The sequence below is a fragment of the Apis mellifera genome, linkage group LG1 (genome assembly GCF_003254395.2).
Source record: "Apis mellifera strain DH4 linkage group LG1, Amel_HAv3.1, whole genome shotgun sequence".
In the NCBI taxonomy this organism is placed as follows: Eukaryota; Metazoa; Arthropoda; class Insecta; order Hymenoptera; family Apidae; genus Apis; species Apis mellifera.
Genome location: NC_037638.1, coordinates 19138269 through 19164188, shown reverse-complemented (window position 1 = coordinate 19164188; position 25920 = coordinate 19138269). Strand labels below are relative to the sequence as shown.

At 38.1% G+C, this 25920-nt stretch overlaps 2 protein-coding genes across 6 annotated transcripts in view; both read right to left on the bottom strand.

Moving 5' to 3' along the window:
• Positions 1-25920, bottom strand: part of LOC551647 — a 247539-nt gene that overhangs the window by 16914 nt on the left and 204705 nt on the right. For 2 of the 5 annotated variants that reach the window (XR_001706421.2, XM_006571221.3), the window contains exon 17: positions 1817-1988. The exons of the other annotated variants lie outside the window; for them this stretch is intronic. Coding sequence is in view for 1 of the 2 variants with exons in the window: in XM_006571221.3 (XP_006571284.1) it covers positions 1947-1988 (42 nt within the window). In the remaining variant the exon portion in view is untranslated. Of the gene's footprint in view, positions 1-1816; positions 1989-25920 lie in introns of those variants that run through there. 5 annotated transcript variants of the gene reach the window in all.
• The window catches only part of LOC551680 (histamine-gated chloride channel 2), a 53394-nt gene that overhangs the window by 26513 nt on the left and 961 nt on the right, over positions 1-25920 (bottom strand). The window lies entirely within an intron of this gene.

Sequence of the window (25920 nt, the reverse complement as noted above, 5' to 3'; positions counted from 1 at the left end):
AAAATTCGATACCTACAACGGTTTAGCCTCGTCGAAATCGTGAAACGAGAAGCATACACAGTCGGTAAATTTTTTTTTTTTTTTTACATTTAATTTACGCGAGTTCGATTATTAAGGGTTTTATACGAGCAATTTTTTTTTTATTATTAATATTATTTCGGGGGAGAGGGAAATCGATCTCGTCGTCATTTCGATATTATTCCCGTTCCTTAAAAATAAAATTTTCGTAATGACGATGACGCGAGATGGAACGGAATTTCAAATTATAAAATATTCAAATTTTAATGCTCCTGTATTACCCCTGTATTTTTGTAGAAAAATATTTTCAGGGTAAAATTATACACGGGAAAAGTTTTAAAATTAAAAACTGATCTCCGATCGAGAAGTAAAAATTGCTCCAGGTATGAATTTTAAATTTTAAATTCGGATTCTCTCTCCCCTTGAAATGGACGAAATTTCCACGTAGAAGACTTTCCACGCGATTTGTATTATCATCTAACTCGTTTTATTATTAACTCGAATAAAAATTTTATCTTCCATTGTGTTATTAATTTAAATCCCGCGTCATCGTTCGTTCATGGAGAATCGTCTGTTCGCCGTTGTTCGATTCCCCCGTTGTAATTGAATAAGCCACCACTGTAGATATAATATACGCGGTCGAGGCCCGCGCACGATAACTCGTTTTATACATTGGCCAACGCTAATTGCAGCGTGTTGCGGCTTAATTATCGAATATGGGACCAGACCGCGGCATTTCCGCTCCCCTATCCCCGCCCAATATCTTCCAAATTACCCCTTTTATCGACCAAAAAGTATATCGCAATAATTAACATCTCCAACATCTCCCCAACGATGGAATACTTTCAATCCACCAACGGTAATTGCGAATAAATTGCAAACCTGTGAGAAATACAATTTTCTATTGTACGTGATATTATTATTCTTCCCTCTTTTTCTTTCTTTGTAATTTAAAATTCAAATCAATAAGAGAAGAAAGAAGATTAGAAAGAAATAATCAGTCCACGGTTGAAACAAACTCTCGAATAAATTTAATCGATTAATTCGTCAAGTTTCACGATAATGTAAAAATGAATATCTCTTTTCGTGTTAGCCGAGAATAAATAGTGTTCTCTGATGTTAATGATGTTCTTCAGGGGGTTGCTTGCCCCTTGGTAACGCACGAATTTCTGCAGGAACAGCGCCAATCAAACGGGGCTGGAGAATCGAGGGGGGGAGGGGGGGTTATTCGCCCCGTCTAGAATGTCGTTTAGAATTTACTCGCGAAACGTTGAAGGGGTGTGGGCGTTCGTAAATAAGAAGAAGATTTATGGAGTTGAAGGCGAGGAGGATAAATGAGAGGAGGGTAAGATAGCAAAAAACTAGCCGAGGGTAGCAAGAATTAAAAAAAAAGAAATATTGAAAAGTATCCGTGAAAAGCTATTGGGGGAAGGGGCGTGGAGGATGGGAAGGGGAAGAGGGCTCGAAGATAATTATTCAATGAAAGATCCGGGCGACCATTGTTCGGACTATAAGATATTAAACAAGACTGTTATTAGAATGAATTATTATTCTTACTTTATAACATTATTCGAATAACGTGTTTTAAAAAAAATAAATTACTTTGATAAATCTTTTACTTACGTATCGATCCAAGCTAAAATTTTCATAAATCAACAAAATCAAAAAAATATCCAATCTTGTTTTAGAAGAAAGGATAGATGAATATCCTTATTCCTTATTATTATATATATCCTTTATCTATCCTAAAGGATAGATGATAGGGTAAAGGATAAATGAAAAAAAGACAGAAATTAAATTTTTCGTTAAAATCGTTTATTACAAACAATACAATAATACAATAAACATCAAATATATTTTAAATCATAAGTAACACGGATCTTCCGAATTTGTCTTCTTGAAAATATGGTCAGTTGTGTTGAAAATTATCATCCTGTGTCCGAAAGATTGTATAGGAGTTGCTTCTTCGTCTGTTGGGGGTTGGAAAGTTTCGAGGCATTAACTTCTTTGCTCCTAATGGGGTAGAGGGGGATTCTTCCACGGTGAACAAATAAAGATCGCGAAATGGAACATGGAGAATTTAAAGGGTAGCTCGCTGGAACGATCGATAAGAAAAACTCGCCGTGCGATGGTTGTCTCTTTGAACATAGGATAGGTTGGAAATAGCACATCTCCGCGGTTCTGTTCTCGGTGAACGGTCGGAGGGGTGTCACTTATCCACGGCGGACAGGGAATTCCTTGTTAATGATCGGCTAATTGAATTTCTTGGCGGAGCAGGGTGGGTCGTGGACTCTCTTTTCGAGCGACAGTTGAACGAGAAGGGGAGGACAGGCTGTAAAAAGGACTGAAAGAGATGAGAAAGAGACGTATGAAAGATTTGAAATTGAAATAATGAAAGGAGTGTGTAAAAAAAGAGATGAAAATGGATCGAATGGAAAATGGAAGAGTTCGATAAAAATATTAGGCCGGGATAAAGATAGAGTAAAGCGTAGAAAAATTAAAAAGAATATTTGTAAGCGAATTAATCCTTAATAAACTCATCACTGATAATTTTAATTTTATCATATCGGACGTGTATTTTACGAATTTAAATATATAAAATCGAATGTATCGATATTTGGTTCTTCATTTTATTAATGTAACGCTTGCATTAATTCAATCATATATTTAGGAGCGTGCGTATCGTGAATATATTATTATTCATATAATAAAAATTAACAGTAAATTGTGCATCGATTGATGAATGATTGATAAGGATTAAAAAAGAAAGATAAGGAGTATGGAATATAAAGAAGAATCTAAAGTGTAAGTCTTTATGATAAATAACGATAATAAGTTATAATTTTTGAATAATGATTCATTTGAGATGGAAAGAGAGTGAAGAGAGACCAATTTAGGTGAATAGACAGTTGACGGGGCGGACATAATGAAGAAACAGACAGGGTTCCATCTTGCAATTACGATTCCCACTGGTCCTTCTATCTGTGCCAACAGAAAGAGAGGGAGCGAGAGCGAGCGAGAGAGAGAGAGAGAGAGAGAGAGAGAGCCCTTTCATCGAAGCAAATGCATTTGATATCAGGAACGATTGTTCTCGCGGATTGGCCACCTCTATTCGCTCCATCCAAGATGATCCTTATACATCTCTGTTCGCGCCGCCTAAACGACGGTGTCAATTTATAATGGCAATATAATAGGATTTGACGCGTGCTCTGGGATACCAGGATCAACGGATGATGATGCTAATTATGACATCTCCCGTGTTATAAATGACAGAGAACACATTTGGATTCTGCGGATTGTAACAAAAATAATATTTAAAGCACAAATCGGATATAAACGTATCTTTCAATGTATTTTTACTTCATATACTTCGTATAATGAGTACGTTATATGGAATATAATGTAAAGTATATTATTATACTTATATCGCATGTAACGTAATTTATTAATATGGGATAATGATATCAGAAAATGGAAAATTGTAAAAATAAATAGAGATAGTCACCGTCTCACGTATAAAACTTATTACAATTGTGATTCATTTGCGATAGCGATTATTAATCTATGATCCATGGACAATCGGGATTCTACAGGATACTGAAACTATTACACATGCAAGTAAGTTGCTTATATTTTTCACTATCTATTATATTTTTGAAGTATTTCAATTTTTTTGATTTTCTTTAAAGAAAAGACAAAATTTTAACTTTTCATTATTTTCATAGTTTTTATTTGATATATTTTTATATACTATATGTTTATATATTTTTTTCAGATTTATTTTCATCTGCTACCATTAACATTACATCAAGGCATTATAAAAATTTTAATTGTTACAAAAAAAATATAATTAATTGAGGAACATCTTTTTCATTCTATTGTTATATAATAAAAAAAATAAAGATATATTCGATACTTTGAAAGATAGAAGACACAATGTAAAGGGTAAGTAAAATACCATATTCATTAAACTAACTTAGAATTAAGTAAACTGTTGAAAAAAAAAAAAAACACATATATAGGTTCTGAAAATGGAACGTAAATAGGCGTAAAGGTAAGTAAAAAAAGGTAAGTAATAATTCCGCGAGATACCTCCAATAAGATTATATATTTCTAATACAAAATGGCAAAATACAAGCGAAAATTTCTGATAATGGCACAAAATTATGAATTCGGGAAATCTTGGAAAAATTACTCATGCCACCTTCTTTATGATTATATTCTCCCGTAACAAAATCGAAAAATTTAGCAAATACATTGCTGAAATTTCGACTATGTATTAGGGGAATATAAAACATAAAGAGATAACAAGAGAAATTATTCCATGAATTCTAATATTCAAAATTTTCGGATAGCCAGCCAGAATTTTTGTCCGATTTTGTTATTTCCGATTAGGAGAATATAATTCTAGAGGAGGAAACAAGCGGATATTTTTAAAAAAATATATATTATAGCAATAAATTAATACAAATATACTATTAAATATTGCATAAATTATTTGATACTTAAATTACATTTTTAATAAACTTAAAACATCATAACATGATACACAAAGACATGGCACTAAAAAAACTTAGATACAAACAAAATTTCCAAATGTTCTCGTCAAAATTTCCGACTTTCTAACAGGATAATATGATATGTGAAGAGGTGGCACTAAAAATTTTTAGACAGAGGCGCAGATTTCTAAGTTCCTCGACCAAATTTCCGACTTTCTAACAGGATAATATGATATGTGAAGAGGTGGCACAAAAATTTTTAGACAGAGGCGCAGATTTCTAAGTTCCTCGACCAAATTTCCGACTTTCTAACAGGAGAATATGATATGTGAAGAGGTGGCACTAAAAATTTTTAGACAGAGGCGCAGATTTCTAAGTTCCTCTACCAAATTTCCGACTTTCTAACAGGATAATATGATATGTGAAGAGGTGGCACTAAAAATTTTTAGACAGAGGCGCAGATTTCTAAATTCCTCGACCAAATTTCCGACTTTCTAACAGGATAATATGATATGTGAAGAGGTGGCACTAAAAATTTTTAGACAGAGGCGCAGATTTCTAAGTTCCTCGACCAAATTTCCGACTTTCTAACAGGATAATATGATATGTAAGGAGGTGGCACTAAAAATTTTTAGACAGAGGCGCAGATTTCTAAGTTCCTCGACCAAATTTCCGACTTTCTAACAGGAGAATATGATATGTGAAGAGGTGGCACTAAAAATTTTTAGACAGAGGCGCAGATTTCTAAGTTCCTCGACCAAATTTCCGACTTTCTAACAGGAGAATATGATATGTGAAGAGGTGGCACTAAAAATTTTTAGACAGAGGCGCAGATTTCTAAGTTCCTCGACCAAATTTCCGACTTTCTAACAGGAGAATATGATATGTGAAGAGGTGACACTAAAAATTTTTAGACAGAGGCGCAGATTTCTAAGTTCCTCGACCAAATTTCCGACTTTCTAACAGGAGAATATGATATGTGAAGAGGTGGCACTAAAAATTTTTAGACAGAGGCGCAGATTTCTAAGTTCCTCGACCAAATTTCCGACTTTCTAACAGGATAATATGATATGTGAAGAGGTGGCACTAAAAATTTTTAGACAGAGGCGCAGATTTCTAAGTTCCTCGACCAAATTTCCGACTTTCTAACAGGAGAATATGATATGTGAAGAGGTGGCACTAAAAATTTTTAGACAGATGCGCAGATTTCTAAGTTCCTCGACCAAATTTCCGACTTTCTAACAGGATAATATGATATGTGAAGAGGTGGCACTAAAAATTTTTAGACAGAGGCGCAGATTTCTAAGTTCCTCGACCAAATTTCCGACTTTCTAACAGGAGAATATGATATGTGAAGAGGTGGCACTAAAAATTTTTAGACAGAGGCGCAGATTTCTAAGTTCCTCGACCAAATTTCCGACTTTCTAACAGGAGAATATGATATGTGAAGAGGTGGCACTAAAAATTTTTAGACAGAGGCGCAGATTTCTATGTTCCTCGACCAAATTTCCGACTTTCTAACAGGATAATATGATATGTAAGGAGGTGGCACTAAAAATTTTTAGACAGAGGCGCAGATTTCTAAGTTCCTCGACCAAATTTCCGACTTTCTAACAGGAAATATGATATGTGAAGAGGTGGCACTAAAATTTTTAGACAGAGGCGCAGATTTCTAAGTTCCTCGACCAAATTTCCGACTTTCTAACAGGATAATATGATATGTGAAGAGGTGGCACTAAAATTTTTAGACAGAGGCGCAGATTTCTAAGTTCCTCGACCAAATTTCCGACTTTCTAACAGGATAATATGATATGTGAAGAGGTGGCACTAAAAATTTTTAGACAGAGGCGCAGATTTCTAAGTTCCTCGACCAAATTTCCGACTTTCTAACAGGATAATATGATATGTAAGAGGTGGCACTAAAAATTTTTAGACAGAGGCGCAGATTTCTAAGTTCCTCGACCAAATTTCCGACTTTCTAACAGGAGAATATGATATGTGAAGAGGTGGCACTAAAAATTTTTAGACAGAGGCGCAGATTTCTAAGTTCCTCGACCAAATTTCCGACTTTCTAACAGGATAATATGATATGTGAAGAGGTGGCACTAAAAATTTTAGACAGAGGCGCAGATTTCTAAGTTCCTCGACCAAATTTCCGACTTTCTAACAGGATAATATGATATGTAAGAGGTGGCACTAAAAATTTTTAGACAGAGGCGCAGATTTCTAAGTTCCTCGACCAAATTTCCGACTTTCTAACAGGATAATATGATATGTGAAGAGGTGGCACTAAAAATTTTTAGACAGAGGCGCAGATTTCTAAGTTCCTCGACCAAATTTCCGACTTTCTAAGATAATATTGTGAAGAGTGCACTAAATTTTAGACAGAGGCGCAGATTTCTAAGTTCCTCGACCAAATTTCCGACTTTCTAACAGGATAATATGATATGTGAAGAGGTGGCACTAAAATTTTTAGACAGAGGCGCAGATTTCTAAGTTCCTCGACCAAATTTCCGACTTTCTAACAGGATAATATGATATGTGAAGAGGTGGCACTAAAAATTTTTAGACAGAGGCGCAGATTTCTAAGTTCCTCGACCAAATTTCCGACTTTCTAACAGGATAATATGATATGTGAAGAGGTGGCACTAAAAATTTTAGACAGAGGCGCAGATTTCTAATTCCTCGACCAAATTTCCGACTTTCTAACAGGAAATATGATATGTGAAGAGGTGGCACTAAAAATTTTTAGACAGAGGCGCAGATTTCTAAGTTCCTCGACCAAATTTCCGACTTTCTAACAGGATAATATGATATGTGAAGAGGTGGCACTAAAAATTTTTAGACAGAGGCGCAGATTTCTAAGTTCCTCGACCAAATTTCCGACTTTCTAACAGGAAATATGATATGTGAAGAGGTGGCACTAAAAATTTTTAGACAGAGGCGCAGATTTCTAAGTTCCTCGACCAAATTTCCGACTTTCTAACAGGAAATATGATATGTGAAGAGGTGGCACTAAAAATTTTTAGACAGAGGCGCAGATTTCTAAGTTCCTCGACCAAATTTCCGACTTTCTAACAGGAGAATATGATATGTGAAGAGGTGGCACTAAAAATTTTTAGACAGAGGCGCAGATTTCTAAGTTCCTCGACCAAATTTCCGACTTTCTAACAGGATAATATGATATGTGAAGAGGTGGCACTAAAAATTTTTAGACAGAGGCGCAGATTTCTAAGTTCCTCGACCAAATTTCCGACTTTCTAACAGGAGAATATGATATGTGAAGAGGTGGCACTAAAAATTTTTAGACAGAGGCGCAGATTTCTAAGTTCCTCGACCAAATTTCCGACTTTCTAACAGGATAATATGATATGTGAAGAGGTGGCACTAAAAATTTTTAGACAGAGGCGCAGATTTCTAAGTTCCTCGACCAAATTTCCGACTTTCTAACAGGAGAATATGATATGTGAAGAGGTGGCACTAAAAATTTTTAGACAGAGGCGCAGATTTCTAAGTTCCTCGACCAAATTTCCGACTTTCTAACAGGATAATATGATATGTGAAGAGGTGGCACTAAAAATTTTTAGACAGAGGCGCAGATTTCTAAGTTCCTCGACCAAATTTCCGACTTTCTAACAGGATAATATGATATGTGAAGAGGTGGCACTAAAAATTTTTAGACAGAGGCGCAGATTTCTAAGTTCCTCGACCAAATTTCCGACTTTCTAACAGGATAATATGATATGTGAAGAGGTGGCACTAAAAATTTTTAGACAGAGGCGCAGATTTCTAAGTTCCTCGACCAAATTTCCGACTTTCTAACAGGATAATATGATATGTAAGGAGGTGGCACTAAAAATTTTTAGACAGAGGCGCAGATTTCTAAATTCCTCGACCAAATTTCCGACTTTCTAACAGGATAATATGATATGTGAACAGGTGGCACTAAAAATTTTTAGACAGAGGCGCAGATTTCTAAGTTCCTCGACCAAATTTCCGACTTTCTAACAGGAGAATATGATATGTGAAGAGGTGGCACTAAAAATTTTTAGACAGAGGCGCAGATTTCTAAGTTCCTCGACCAAATTTCCGACTTTCTAACAGGATAATATGATATGTGAAGAGGTGGCACTAAAAATTTTTAGACAGAGGCGCAGATTTCTAAGTTCCTCGACCAAATTTCCGACTTTCTAACAGGAGAATATGATATGTGAAGAGGTGGCACTAAAAATTTTTAGACAGATGCGCAGATTTCTAAGTTCCTCGACCAAATTTCCGACTTTCTAACAGGATAATATGATATGTGAAGAGGTGGCACTAAAAATTTTTAGACAGAGGCGCAGATTTCTAAGTTCCTCGACCAAATTTCCGACTTTCTAACAGGATAATATGATATGTGAAGAGGTGGCACTAAAAATTTTTAGACAGAGGCGCAGATTTCTAAGTTCCTCGACCAAATTTCCGACTTTCTAACAGGAGAATATGATATGTGAAGAGGTGGCACTAAAAATTTTTAGACAGAGGCGCAGATTTCTAAGTTCCTCGACCAAATTTCCGACTTTCTAACAGGAGAATATGATATGTGAAGAGGTGGCACTAAAAATTTTTAGACAGAGGCGCAGATTTCTAAGTTCCTCGACCAAATTTCCGACTTTCTAACAGGATAATATGATATGTGAAGAGGTGGCACTAAAAATTTTTAGACAGAGGCGCAGATTTCTAAGTTCCTCGACCAAATTTCCGACTTTCTAACAGGAGAATATGATATGTGAAGAGGTGGCACTAAAAATTTTTAGACAGATGCGCAGATTTCTAAGTTCCTCGACCAAATTTCCGACTTTCTAACAGGATAATATGATATGTGAAGAGGTGGCACTAAAAATTTTTAGACAGAGGCGCAGATTTCTAAGTTCCTCGACCAAATTTCCGACTTTCTAACAGGATAATATGATATGTGAAGAGGTGGCACTAAAAATTTTTAGACAGAGGCGCAGATTTCTAAGTTCCTCGACCAAATTTCCGACTTTCTAACAGGAGAATATGATATGTGAAGAGGTGGCACTAAAAATTTTTAGACAGAGGCGCAGATTTCTAAGTTCCTCGACCAAATTTCCGACTTTCTAACAGGATAATATGATATGTGAAGAGGTGGCACTAAAAATTTTTAGACAGAGGCGCAGATTTCTAAGTTCCTCGACCAAATTTCCGACTTTCTAACAGGATAATATGATATGTGAAGAGGTGGCACTAAAAATTTTTAGACAGAGGCGCAGATTTCTAAGTTCCTCGACCAAATTTCCGACTTTCTAACAGGAGAATATGATATGTGAAGAGGTGGCACTAAAAATTTTTAGACAGAGGCGCAGATTTCTAAGTTCCTCGACCAAATTTCCGACTTTCTAACAGGATAATATGATATGTGAAGAGGTGGCACTAAAAATTTTTAGACAGAGGCGCAGATTTCTAAGTTCCTCGACCAAATTTCCGATTTTCTAACAGGATAATATGATATGTGAAGAGGTGGCACTAAAAATTTTTAGACAGAGGCGCAGATTTCTAAGTTCCTCGACCAAATTTCCGACTTTCTAACAGGAGAATATGATGTCCAAAGAGGTGGCACTAGAAATTTCATAGAATTATAATTTTTAATTAAATATTTATATAGTTTTTTACTTACCTTATACTTACCTTTTCTTTACTTACCTTTTTATGTATATATTTACATTTTTTGACAATTTCTTGTCAGTTTACTTAATACTAAAAATTCATGAATATATTTATCGGATAGATTATTTAACTTTATCACGCAAGAATATTTTGTTTATTTTTAATAATTTTAAAAAATGTTTAGAATAAAAAATGAATGGTTTCGTGGATAATATAGTTGATAATATTGTTATTAATTTTTTGATTGATTGACGAGTAAAAGATTTTGATTATTATTTTTGTTTCTTTAAATAGAATCATATATTTTTCATTGCTTTATTTGGTGTTCACTAATTTTACTATATATGTTATTAAATCAATATTCGATAGTTTTTTTAGGAAAGGAAATAGTATGTTACATCATCATTAAAAAATATATGATTCTATTTATAAGAATTATTTGTTCTTTATATGATTTTAACTCCATCTATAATGAGAATAATTATATTACGTTCTTTATTGAACCATTCATTTTTTATTTAACTCATTTTTTAATAGTATCAAAAACAAACATGATATTCCATGTAATGAAGTTGGCTAATCACCCTTTATATATTTCATAAATTTGTTTTTATACATATATTTTGTATATTTCTATATATTTACACGTATATGGAAAATATATAGAAATATGAACAAAATATATATCAGACTTTTAAAAATAATAATAAAAAAGTTCTTACTTTTTCTCGAATGTAGAATTATTCAGTCAGGCCCAGATACACGGATGCTGGATCCGTTCAGGTCAAATAATATTCGAACGTATGTCCAAGCGTTTCAAATTACGTCCAAATATCTAAGCAATGATAAAATTTCTATTTTTCGGATTTTCTCAAACTTATCCACTTCGATAATTGGATTGACATATAATTTCGTACTTCAACTCGAAACAATTTCGAACTTTAAATCGTGGCGAGGACACCAAAATCTTCTTTCTCGATCAGTAATTCAGAACTCCAAATGGAATATTTAGCATCCATCCTGTACGTTGTCAGGATTCAAAATATCCTACATATAATCTCAAAAATATTTCCATTCTTTGGGAAGGAAAGAAACGTTGTACGCGGAGCAATAAAGTTCCGCCGATAAAAGGAAAGAAGGGAGGAGAAGAAGAAGAAGAAGAAGAAGAAGAAGAAAAAAAGGAGAAATTCCGGCATGCAAGATGTCGGTGCGCCTTCACGTGTTCGCTTAATCAATAACGACGTCGAGTCTGCTCGACGTTAATCGTTAAAATGGAGGAGAGGAAAAAAAGAAAAAAAAAAATTAAAAAAGAGGAGAGCAAGAAGCCAAGAAGCAAAGCTTGAGGGATGGACGAGGAGAAAAGAGTGAACTCGGCTTGGATAAAAGGGGCTAGTGGAAAAATAAAAATCAGCCAGCCTACCGAGGGTCGAAAGTCGAGGAATAACGACATGCAACGCATGCCAGCTTTATAACACGTAAAGGGTCGCCGTCGCTGAAAACAGCCCTGTCACGCAATGCAAATGAGCCTTCGAGTCGGGCGACAATCGACTCCTGCAAGTAGACTGCCTTCTCGCCATATTTTCGTCTGTATTTTCGTCATATCTCTTCGAGAAATATTCGTTTCAAGATTTATTACCAAATCCAACAGAGAAGAGATTTCCTCTCGCTTTCGAAAATAAAATCGCATTCAATCCTTTAACGATAAATTATCGTTATCGTTAAATCGCAGAAGGTTTTTGTTTCAGAATTTCTACACCTCCTTCTATCTCTCTTCCAATTTTCGATATCTGGAATTTCAGCAGGTAGAGGTTCCCTGTGTTCCCAGATATCGAAGGATTACGAGGATACATCAGGCGTCTTAAATTTCATCGTCGAAAGATTCCGGAGGCGTAGAAGATGCGAATTTCGAAGATCCCAGAAATGATCATGGCTGCAATCTCGGCATCTTCCGGATCACCTCGTTGTCCCGGAATACCGAAATTCTACCGAAGCCAGAATCATCGCGATCTTCTTGGAGAAGAAGAACTCTCAATCGTGGAAATTTCATTTCGTTCCGTGTGAATCGTAATAGCCACGAATCGTTTTGCATAATCATGAATATTTGAAGAAAATATCCGACTACATTAATGAGATGAATTAACGAGCGGAATGAGCACGAATAACGATGTTTAGATTTGAAAATCTAAAAATATACCGATTGAATTCAGAATATAAGATTCACTGTACTTAGATTTGATTTCGATTTACCAATAATTCAACAGATTTATTCCTATCGAATTCAACCGATACTTAAAATAACATTCTAATATTTGATCTTGACTTTCACCTTTGGAAGTATTTTTCTAAAAATACCTTTCATCGATTTCTTACACGAATTTTAAATTACCCAAAAATATAATCCTCGATACAATCTTGAATAATTTTTCTCCAAGCGTGTAAGAGTATTCTTCGAAGATGAAGAAAATTCGATTGTTTGTTCGACTTTTGCCACATTTTTATTCACAGCCCAGATATCGCGTCCGAAAGAATGAAAGAACGATGGAATAAAGAGGCGTCGCAGGTGGATTGGTCAGCGAGAATGGGACGGGAACACGCGTCCAAGTTGTTTCCCTTTAAAAGCTGGCCGGGATAAGCAGGTTGCGTGTTAAAGGGGTTTTCCCGGCCGCGTGTTTCGCTCCGTTCTTTCTTTAAGTCTGGAAAGCTCTCGAGGCGTCGCTGAGCCGTTTCGCTGTTTTAAAAATGAAAGACCGCCTCTTTTCCGCTGTCCGCCTTCTTTCCTCGGTGCTGCTCCGCCTACTAAATCTTCCCGATTCTACACGATTCGAACGAGACCTGACCTTTAGGAACGAAACTAAAGGCTTCGAAATCGGGGGAGGGAATTTACCTTCGATTTCGCATTTTTCTTCGCGTAACGCGATTCTAATTCGCGATGAAGGCAAATTCGCGTCGTGATTAACGATTCCAATGAACGTCGAGACGATTCGTTTCGAAAAAAAAAAAAAAAGAGATAGGAAAAAAGCGTCGAAGAGAAAAGAATCCTCGATGTTGAGAAAAAAATATCTCGTTTCGCATGCTCTCTCTCTCTCTTTCTAGTTCCTCTACGCCCTAAAGATAGGATGTGCGAGCACGCCTTTGGACTGTTTTAAAAATGAAAGGGAATTTTTCCTCTCTCTCTAACCCGTTTCTTTCAAGAATCGCTCGTAGCCTAGTCGCAGTTTCCAAAAGTGGAACTGTATCGAGGTACACAGGTCTTCTTTAATCCCACCCTTTAACGGAACGTTATCGCACGGAACCGTTTTCGACGATCAACCAATATTCGCGAGGTGAACACGCCAGGTCACGTTGTTCGATGCAAACAAGCCGATGCGATAGCACGAGAAATTTTAAATTTTATTCGGCTCTCTATGTGTAGTTAAAAAAAAAGGGGGAAAAAGAAAGAAAAAGAACACTACGTAAAGTCTATTTATACACGTGGATATTTTTTGAACCTTTGATAATTAAATTATTTGGAAAATACTACGAGTCGAGACTTTTGAAATGGAAATCTCCGAATATCCGCAATTCGTTCGAAATTGTTTATTATAAATTGTAATAATATAGTTTAAAAATTTAGAGGTACAATTTTGTTTTTCTGATTTCTTTTTTTTGGATCTTAATAATTTAAGTAAGGATTCAAGAATCGAAACGTGAGAACGTTGAAACTCTGACGATGATCCAGAATTTGCCCTTTTCTTTACAAACAACATTCGAAATTGTAGAATATCGTTGCTTGCTTATTAACATTCCAAACAATCTCGAATATCTACTTGTGAACATCTTCGAAAATATTAACATCACTCATGTTCACTCATGTTCACGTTCTAAATTCTCAGATCTCGAGGATCTAATATTCCTCGAAAAATCTATCCAAAATTTCTTTATTCTCATCATCCACCTTCATCATCGAACATCCAATCGTTTTTATCCTCTCGTTTCATTTCCAGATCTAACATCCGAAAAAATTCATCGACAAATCTATTTACAAAAATATTCTCGAAATTTACGGCCACCATTTGCGTCACTTTCATTTTAATTCGAAAGTATTCTCGGGCGAGAAACAGAGGCACGGCGACTTAAAAAATGAAACGAGCTTTGGGTTGTCGTCGCTGGATCGTCACGTGGGGAACGATCATCCTGGGACGTGCGTCGAGTATCGAAGCGATCCACGTAGGGCGGCACGCACATGTCCTCCAACGTGAAGGAAACGGCGAGATGGAGGAGGAGGAGGATCGTTCCATGCGGCTTCTTCAAATTGGCAAACGTCGTACGACGTAAGCGAGACGGAGTCGTAAATTTTCGCGTGCAATTTCGCCGTGGCGAACTTCGAGAGGCCGAACTTCAACGCTGGGTGTGGCTTACAACCACCGTAAACAACCACTTTCCAACGTTCCATGTGTGCTTGGCTTGCCGCTCGTGACAAGCGGACATTTTCCACTGGATTTTTGACCGCTGCGAAAGTAGTAGCGATCGGATCGAGTGTATCGCGAACAAACAAGTCAAGAGAAGTGATGGGTTTAAGTAGAATCGAATTTGAACAAGATGGATTGGAATATTATATTAATTTTTGGAGGAAAGAAAATTATTTTAAAAATGGAATATATTAAATTGTATTATGTGCCTCTCGAAATGGTGTTATTCTTCTTTAGTATAGAAATATTCTATACACTTTAAATCAAATTCTATTAAAAACCTGATATTATTTTTCAATCAAGTTAAAAATTAAAGCAAGAAATTTGGAGATCTGTGCAAAAAGCATCGATCTTGGATTAGCATCGATTAGTTAGGAGGACTGGTTTCTGTCCGCTATATAATATTTTTAATCCCTAGAAAATATAAATGAATTTTCCGGGGGAAACGTAGAGAATTTAGAAAGAACGATATTAAGGGTGGAAAGTCAGAGGAAGGCACGTAATTGAGTGTTACCGCATTGTAACGAGGAATTGTAACGTCCAGTTGGGTTTATTCCGGTGTCTGTAGAAGAAACAAATTTAATGATCCGTAACAGGTCACTGCGGCACAATTTTCCGCGCCAAACAAAACGCGAATCCACTCGTTCCGTTTTATAAGCTCATCTCTCGGTTCAATTAGTAGAAAAAATTGAGACGCGATCCAAAAGCACCGATAATTTTTAACTCTTCCTTTTTTTATTTTATGCATTTTTAGAATAGTTATTAACATAAAAAAAGGGAGAAATAGTTTACAATAATTATAATTTCTTAAAAAAAAAATCAAACAATCTAATTTGAAAAGAAAATAAGAAAAACATTGGAGGATAAGATAAAAATTCGTTTTTGACAACAATTCAATCGATAAAAATATATCAATTCCGAAAATTCGATCTCTTCGAATTCTTTCTTCGAAAAGATCAGCGAGAAACATAATTTGAGAAATAATTCCAAAACGAATCGGCGAATAAAAATGTCTCGAAAAAATATTACACATCACATTCATAATAAACTAGCCGCGCGAAAAACTTGCACTCTATTTCCCCCCAATCTATCCCTTAAAAATTTATTATCACGATCGTTCACGTGTCACCGAATCTATGCACAGGGGAGCGCGGAGATGAAATTTCTCAGTGACGGGCCAACAGGAATAACGAGGAGGAGGAGCGCATCGTGCACGCGTAAGGCATACAGGCGTAACAGAAGGGTTTGAGAAAAAAGAAGAGAGAGAGAGAAAAAAGAAAACACGGCGAGAACACGGTCGAGAGCTCGTTTGCTCTGGCGGCTTTCTTTCGAAAAAAAAAAAAAAAAAAAAAAAATCCACCCTTTTCTCCCGCCTCGGGCGGAATTAATCGGGGATGGTGGCTCGATCCGTCTGTCGGTGGCTCAAAGAAGCAGCGAATCATTTCTCGCGGTACAACGTCCCTCGGGAGAAATGCATCCCTCCCTCTCCTCGTCCATACTCTCCCTCCCTCCCTCCACCAGGCTTTTTTCCCCCCTTGCTTGCCGCAAAGTCGTTCCGACCGGAGGAGAAATTAGCCTTTTCTTTGACACCGATCCAAATGCGGAATAAATCGTCTACTGGGGAGAAATTTTCGTCGAATAGGAACAGGACACGCGCAATTACGATTAATTATTCAACGAGTTTCACCGAGTTCGCGATTATCTTGAAACTGGTGGAGGGGATTGAATGAATCGTTGTGTTAATTGTTATACGAATAATCTTTCTAAACATTCCAAAATCTTTCTCGAGTTCCATCTCGATTTTTATTATTCGAGTAAACGAATAAAAAATTGTGACTTTTTAAGGAGAAACAGGAGGATTGTTGGCAATCTCCATTTCCGTATAATGATTATATTTCGTCGTTTGACATCATAATACAATAAACCGGAAATATATATTTTTCGTTTAGATATTTAGTTAAGTTTATTACGTATTTATTACACAATGCATGCATACACATATATGAAATTACACAAGATGATAAAATAATTGATTCGACAAATGAACAATTCATTGCGAATAAACTGTCAACCTAATAATAATTGCAATACGTAATAAATAAATAAATAAATAATAACAATAATAATAACAACAACATAATAAATTAATATCGATAAATTATTAATACCTCGTAAACACTACACAATTCTGTTAATTCAAACCGGTCCGCTCCGATGGTAAAAACGCATCGGTCAGAGAGATCGGCGGTCTCAATCGGATCTCGATACGCAAAAATGGCGAAGGGACGAATAAATTCTCGCGAAACGATAAAGGGAGTTCTCTCTCGGAATTTGTAAATGAGATCAATTCACCGGGCTAGAAAAGAGAGAGAGAGGGAGGAAGGGAAAAGAAATATCCGAGAATTTCGACCCAGATTCCGATCCAGATTCCGATTTGCTGCTGCACGAATTCTGAAATCGTCTTTTGCGCCAAGAACAATCGAGACACGTCGAACAAACGCGTGACCCATTTCTCGAAAAGCTTGGCGTACAACACACCACTACCACCACCTCCTCCTCCTTGTCCCATGACACACACATGACGTTCGGGAGGACGTTTCCTTGACATTTTCGAGCCACCACTTTACAAACCGGCCGATTCACAAGGACAAGAGAAGACGAGGGGGAGGATCGCGCTTTGTCGCCCGTGGATGACGTTCGACTCGATTGTTGATCGAGAGAGAGAGAGAGAGAGAGGAGCCAGATGGAACTCGAAACGGCGCGATATCGCGGCGTCTTCATTCAGATAAGGGCCTCAATGCCTTAATGGATCGACCTATCGAAACCAGCCACCTAACATCCTCCGCGTCTGCCCTTGTTGCATTGTACGGGCTGCCGCTGTTCGCCTCGACGAGCGAGCATCGACCCGATAGATATCCATTTCGATATCCCTCTCCTTCTCTCTCTCCCTCCTCTTTGTCCACGAATTTAAAAGATGGAAAATTAAAATCGAAAAAGGAGGAAGAGAGAGAGAGTCTCGTTTAATGAAAGAGTCTCGGGGAGATGGACACTCGTGACACGCGGTTAAATCTTATTCTTTGTTAAAATCGTCCTAGGGGCGAAGAAGGAAGATTCCATCGGCGAGATTTATACTTCTTATACTTTCCTCGATCTTTAGGCCGAGTTTTAATGAAACGTTATTACGGAGGGAACGATATTCCCGGTGGCGGCGAACCACCACCACCACCACCACCACCTCGGTGGATGAATTTAACTTGTCCGTGGAATAACTTCGCCTCATGGTAACTTCGGATTCCTCTCCCTGGAAATGTTCCTCCCTTCTGAAGGAAGAAAGAAAAAAAAGGAAAGGAAAAAGAAGAATTCTTCGCCTCTTCGAAGAATGAAATTCCTCCTTTCCGCTCTTGTATCACCGGTGTGTATCATAGAATCGTTATCCGACGAAACGGTCGGTCCCCGATTGTTTTATGTAAACTCTCAGAAAACTCAATCTCGCGAAAAAAAACTAAGCAAAAACTGGGGAGAGGAAACTTTCTTCTCCTATCCCCCCCCTCCATCTCTATCCATCGGTTCTATTATTATTCCAGGAGAGGAGAAGAAGGGTTTCGATAGTTGGAGATGTAACGTGAGGCGGGATTTTCTTCTTCTTCTTTTTCTTTTTTTTCCTTTCTTTCCTTCCTTTTTCCCTTTTTCCTCTTTTTTTCTTATCCGCGCCGACTTAATGGAGCGGCAAAGCGCTTTATCTGCGAATTTAAGAGAAGAATGAGTCGAGATGCTGCCGCCGGTCGGCGGAGCTTGAAAAAGAAAATAGAAAGAGGGTGCCTCTGCTCTGCCCTCTTCCCTCCCCCGCCATCATCCTCGTCGTCCCTGATAATTCAGGGTCAGGTGGGGATACGAGAAACGGTATTTGCCTATAATTCGACGCTCTGCTTAACAATGCGGATCGTTCGATTCACCGATCCCTTTCCTTTCTAAATGTTAAATGGAACGAGACGCGGGCTCGCCGATGCGAGAATCGAACGCGCTGCAACGGGAGACCCCCGTTCCGTTTCCGGTTCCGCCGTTAGTGACAGATTCCTTCACAGAGAATCCCCATGAAACTTTCATTCGGGCTCGAATTAAAAATTTCCAACGATCCACCACCTTCCCCCTTTTCGCTCGCTGTCTGCGCCAATCGAATATCGAATCGAATAGGGAAAAGTGATGATCTTTTTTCTCATCTTCATAATATTTAAAGATGTATATATGTATGAAATTATTCTTGTATTAATAAGAAACGTTACACTAAATGTAAATAATGCTACGAATAATAAAGAGCCTCTTTTCTTATTATTCTTTTCAAAAAACGTTTTATTTATTATCATACCGTTTATATTTTTCATCGAGCGAAAAAATGATAAACGTTCGAAATATGGAAATTATATGAATACTCGCTTCGAATCGAAGAGAGTTTTCTTGTATTATTATTCAGAAAAAGAAAAAATGGAATTTCATGGAATATCGTGCAATTCGAAGTGTACGATAAACTTTGTTCTTCGAGCTGTAAGACAGCTCGCTTTAAATGGATTGATCCCCCGTTTCGAGAACATCGTTTGCGAATAGGTTAGCAAACGATACCTCCAAACCCATTCCTCTCCCTCCCTTCGATTTATTCTTAGAGATTGGATAAATTCTCGTTCGTCGTTGATTCTCATCGGGGCAACGTTGCCGCTGTGTTGCGGGGCAAAGTTTATTGGAACGTGGTTAATTAACTTTCCACCGGCGACTTGGCCGGTTACCACCAACATTTTCCCGATTATCCGTAAGCCGGCAAAGGAACAGATGAAAATTGTATCCATGAATTCTGCGGAAAGGCAGAGATCGAGAAATTCGAGTTTTCCAACTCGAAAAAGATTTTTATCTGTTTCAAAGAGATATCGCGTGATGAATTTAAGAGTTGAGAGGAAAGGAAGACGAAGAAATCGTTTCGAAAGGATTCGTTGAAAAGAAAGAAAATAATTATTCGTAGATTAATAGAATAAGAAATGAAATTGATTGAAAGTTATAATAATAAATTATATAAATATATGGGGAAATCTCACGCTTCGTATTGTCTGACGAAGAATACAAAGCGATAGAAAGAATGGAAGGAGGAACGAAGTAGCCTCTTAAACGGCGCATGGAAATTCAATGAAAAGTCACGAGAGGACCAAGAGATCGATACTTGGAGCACGGGGTGACCGTGGGTCGAGGAGGCATAGGTGCCTCCGTTGGCCGTCTGCCAATGCTTGCCTATCTATGTGGAACACCTGTGCTTGCTCGACGTTACCTCGATATTTTCGAGCGAGCAACAAAAAGCGCGCGACCAAACCCCCTCCGTCGACACAGCTAATTTCGCAAATGAATTCGACGATGGCGCCGCCACCCCTCCGGTTGATCTTCTAATAGAGCGCGCCTCCCGTAAAAAGGGCCGTCCATCTTTTTTTATTTTATCAAATATTTCCTCCTTTCGCCCCGAATTTTGCGAATCGATCGTTTTGCCTCGACGAATCGACGAGCAACGAACCACCCACTACGAGATTGAAAACCGAGACGAAAGATTGTGAACGAGATGTCGTAAACCGGCGAACATTTTTTTTTTCCCCTCTCTTCAAAATACGGGATCGTGATTTATTATTCGCAGTAAAGTTTTATGATACACGTGGATGAGTCGTATCGCTGAGAGGTAAAAGTTTCTTCTCCATTTTTATCAGGAATGAAATTTCACAAATTTCGAGAACAAAAAAGGTTTCCTTCGAATCTCTCCTTCTAAATCTCTCTCTCAATGGCTCTCTCAAAGCGATACACTTTCCACCGAACTCGTTTTGAAACGAATTAAGTTATTTTCTTTTCCTTTCAGACGACGACGATCGGGAAGGTCACTTTCCATCGGTGATAACGATCATCCCGAGGCCGTTCAATTCTTTAAACTTGCCCTTCCCTCTTCAATGCCCTTCCCTTTTCCACCCTCCACTCCATTTATCTATATATACCTATGTACGTAGCGCCATTCAACCGTCCAGTTTCGCGGGGGATCGAAACTGGCTATCTCGAGGCGAAATTGGCCCCCTAATCTCATCCAGCTGTTATTCAAACACGGTCTCGATTCACGTTTGTGGTATCCGATGTATTCGTTTCCTTTCGCGATTTCGTGCTCGCTTCTATGGCTTAAGAAATTCGGGACGGGATGGAATTTATATTCGAGACAGAGATCTCGTGGAGAGATCGAGAGAACCTTTCGACCTTTCCACAGATTAGAATTCATTAGATTTTCAATGATGGAAAAATTTTTCGTGATTTTACTTGTAAGATTCGAATATTAATAAGAATCTGAATAAGAATAGCGTGATTTTTCTTTTCTCTCATTTTTGTTGTCTAGATTTTTATCCACGTTTAATTCGTAGATTTGCACAAAAAGATTTGTGGAAAGGGCAATAAGAAAATAATTAATCTCACGTTTTGCGTGAGCAGTTTAACACAAGCTGGCAAATTTCTCTTACGATCTATAGACTTGTGCGCTATTTACATAGATATCGTGTGTGTATACTTTTTATTTCGAAACGGAAAGAAGAGAAAGGAAAAAGGAGAGAGAGAGAGAAAAAAAAAACAATTTCAAGGCAATATGACCGACGAGCTTGCGAAAAAGAGATCGACATGCACACGGCTCAAATTAATTATAGCCGAGGTATAATTACTTTCGCGGAACGAAGGAATATTTTCCATCGAGCGAATTTCCACCGGGATTCCATTCCACTAACAGAACAGGTGTCAATTGCGTGAAATGAATATCAGCCGATGCGAGCCCGGCTGTTTCAACGAGAACGAGTTTTAAATTAAAATAATGGATATTGAATCTTCAATGAAAATAACCCTTTTACGGTTGAGCCCGATCATAGTTCTACTATGAAGGATGAATAATTGAAAAATGCGATTTTCCAAGAATCGCGGTGAAACGAGCGATTCCGAAAGATCGACGATACGCTCGTCTCGAACCGGTTAGATACTTTGTTTCGAACGTTTAATTCGAGAATGAATCCGATTTTAATATATCAACACTGTTAAAGGCTTTGCCATTACAAAGAGATCTCGTTTATAAATACGCTTCAATGGAGCGTCAATATTTTGTTTCTATTCCATTTCAACGATCTAAGGATAAGTGAACAAATCAAACAAACTTTAAGAAATTATACTCGGCAAACTTTTGTTGTGTTTGGAAATATGGAATTCGAAAGAAAAAATTTTCAATCCGCGGAAATACGATGTTTCACTTCGTAGCACAATTTCGTATCATTTTGGACGATTAATTAAAATATGTATAATTTATAAAAAAGATAATATATAAAAGGATAAAAATCTTGAAGGATATCTGAATTAGCAGTAATCGTCTTGAAAGTAAAAATTATTAAACGAGCCTGAAAAATCATATTACACTAAATCACGCTAAAAATTCCTAGAATCTTAAAAAAAGAAACATGTACCAACTTCCACAAATCTCTCGTTTGAAATCGATCGTAAAATGTTTTTCTTTAACCCGCATATCAATCGATCCTCAAACGTATCCACGTATCAACGAATTCGACCTACTTTTCCTATCCGTAAACCTTGGATCGAATCTGGAAAAAGGCGGAGGCGGGAAAAATCCATCCAGATACTCGATCATCGGATCACCAACGAAGGGTGAGAAGGTCGACCGAAAATCGATTCACGAGAGTGCGGAAGCGTGTTTTACGACGGGTCGCGGTCCACGCGCCATAACTCGGACCTCGGGTCGCTTAATTGCTTTATTAGCAACTCATCAACGACGTCGAACGACACACGCCGAATTAAAGCGGCCGATCGACCGGTTGGAGTCGCGTTTTCGTTGGAGTCGAGTTCGAGTTTGCGGTTCGCTTTACTGTACTACCGCTGCTGCTCCTTGACCCCGACACTTTGACCCCACCGCAGGGGTAATTACACCGGCAGGGGTCGGTGTAATTGAGTAACTGCCTCGCCTACAATCCGAGATACCTTACGTTTGTCGCTTTGTGTTTGACGGGGGGATTATTTGAATAATAATCTCGTCTCTCGGTGGAAAAAGAAATGTGTTACGACGTCCTCGGTCGTGGAAGAAGGAGGGCCATCGACGACGTTAATGATCATTCATTCGGATGATTGTTCGCGATAAAGCGAATTTTTAATACACTCGCTAAATGTGTTCACGGAAGAGGAAAATCGATATGGTCTTTATCGTAACGAGAGATTGTAATTTTTTTCTTCTTCGTGGAATTTTTCATTATTACAGACTTTCCCGTATGACTTTGAAGATAAGCGAAAGTTGCTCCATTTAAGAAAGAATCATCTTTCTATATTACACTCCATATACGCGACATCTTTAATATTTCTCAATTATTAATTGTACTATACAATCATTGCATACGTTTTCTAAGAGAGTGGTGGAAAATCGGGAGGAATTTTATTTGGAGGAAATCTCTCTCATCGAGTGCGTCGCTCGGCTACCGTGTAAAAACTTGGAAACCGGCCATCGGAGATGATAAAAAGTTTTCGTGGCCGGGACCAGTTCGAGGTGGCCTCGTGATTGGTGCGTCTGCCAGTTTTTACGCTCCCCGAACAATTTCGTTCCGTCGAGGAACGGACGAGGGGAATTCGCGGCACGTAGAGGACGCTTACAGGAAAAACATTAAAAATCGCCGTCGGCGATATCCGCTTTTCTTTTTTTTTCTTTTCTTTTCTTTTCTTTCTCTTCTCTTTTTAATCGCGCGTATTTGGCACGGGGCCAAGCCACGGCCAACCTTTAATTAAAGATTTCGAACATCGATCGAATCGTCACCAACCATTCCGGACCCGATCTATCTTCCAACTGATTATAGTAATCCCTCGTAACGCAAGTTTTAGAGAGCAGAGAGATAATTTTTCCACGGAAGTTTTCTCTCTCTTGCTTCCTTTCTTTTTTAAAAGGAAACAAATAAACCGTGGAATTCTTTCGAATTCGACAGAATTCGGGAAATCGAATAGATTCGCGCGTTCGAGAAGCACGTTCTGCGATTCGATAAAAAAAAAAAAAAAAAAGAAATAGAAAAAAAGAACGTGCACGCAGTGAAATGCGTGAACGCAGAGTCCACGCGTTTTCAGCTTGAATAATAACGCGATATCCGGCCAAGCTATTTGATTAAAACGGATCATTGGAGCCGATATATCGCGAATTCAATTGGAACTCGTTTCGGTCCCTTTTGCGATCTCGCCTGCCCGAACGCTCGTCCAATTACGAGTTAGAAAGAAACCGAGCCACCCCCCCCCCTCCGACCCCTGATTTCTCTCCTATCGGTTATCCTCCAGGAAATAGACCCTTCCCAACGCGTGGCCAAAATACGTCCTTCCAATTTCCGGCTCGCGCTACTAGAAAATCGGCTCGATCCCCGTCGAAATTGAGAGAAAGTCTCTTCTAACGCGTTCACCATCTCCATCTCCCCACCCTGCTCGCTTCCATTTCACTTTCATCACGGCGAAAATTCGTCCCCTTCCCACCTCCTGTTCCAATCGTTAACCACTTTTTAATCTTGGCTCCTCTATCGTTTTTTTTCTCGCCGATCTGTCGTTTCGCGGTCGCTCGATCGTCGCGTTTACGCGATCTGTCGGCTATTATTTATCGACGACACGAATTCGCGGGAATAATGGAGTGGAAATCAAGCACGTTGGACCGGCGGCATGCAAATCGCCGCGAAATTCTCCCGAAAACCTTTACGAATCGAATATATTTTCTTCCCCGTATATTTTATTCTAAAAGAATTCTACAAAATATTTCTGATATCGAGAGAAAATCAGTTTTGAGAGGAATAGGACAATCAATTTGTCCAAGGAAATGCTCGAAGAAAAATGACTTTTTAAGAATCCCTCTTCGATTTCACATTTCTAAATTCTCTCAGCTTTAACTAACTGTTTCGAACATCACTTGGAAATGGACGGCGTTTAGAACGTTTGAAGGGAGTTAGGCCGTTGAGGGAGACAAAGGGGAGAAAAATAGAGGAGTGGATTGTGCAGAGCGCGCCAATTCAAATCCGCGATCCCTCCATCAAATTGCAAATCGAGCGGCGCTTAATCGCAAATTGGAAATCGCCGCGGGAGCTCGTATGACCGACGCAAAATGCTCGGTATTCGGCCTCTATCGATATGGGGGGAAGGGGATGCCTCCTCTTCCTCCTCCTCCTCTCCCCCGTTTAACGTTATGCGAATTTTCGTTGAAAAATAGCACGGCCGGGGAGAAAAAATGGGACTGGCGAGAGATAAACACGCGTCAGAGTTGATTCGATGAACGATTTGATACGTGTGAACGAATACGTGTACGCGATTCGGCGTACAACTTTTCGTGCAATTGTGAAATTACAGATAGAAAGATTTTATTGTAAGCATTACCATCATAATCTCGTTTATAAATTTTATCATCATTAATTGATCCATTGGTAGTTATCAGATGTGGGAAATCAAAAAAATTTTAACAATAATTCCATTTAACAAATAATAATGTAGAGTCTATTCTTTCTATCGTATCGATATTGTTAATTTTACGTAAGAGATCCCTTGTTGGAAATTCATAGATCGTAAGAAAGTTTCAAGGAATTGGCTAGATTTCTCTCTAAAAACTTTGACAAAGAGTCGAGGTTAAAGGGAGAGAAAAATGTTTCACGGATCGGTTCGTCGATCGGCTTATTTACAGATCTCCTGTTGTTATTCGCCCAACAATTTATCGATCGAGAAAGGGGTGAGCTCCGCGAATATTTCGCGACTACTCGACCGCGATAAGTGGTCGCCTAACGAAATCGTGTCGCGCTTTAATTGCCTTTTCAATGCACGCCCTCCAGTGATAGAAAAAAACCCGGCTGGAAACCGAGAGAGGAAAATGTTGCAACGAGAATCTCGTGCACGTAATTAGCATCGCTTGTTCGATTATAATCCCCCCAATTTGAAAAATTTCATCTCCTTTCCCTTTAATCAAAAGTAACCAACTGTACTGCTATAAACTTTTAATTCCGTTCTGCTATAAAATTCAACCGATATTCTTGAAATTGAAGGAAACAAAAAAAAAAAGAAAGAAAGAAGAGTAAAATAAAATAGAGATAGAATGAAATACGTCGACGAGAAATAGAAAGTTGGAGAAATCGAAAGGGAATGGGAGATGAACGAGTCGACGGGAAATCAGATACGAAAGAGGGAGGATTGTTGGATAATTTTTGGGGAAATTAAGAATGGCGTACCGGTTAATTAATCGCGATAATCACTGG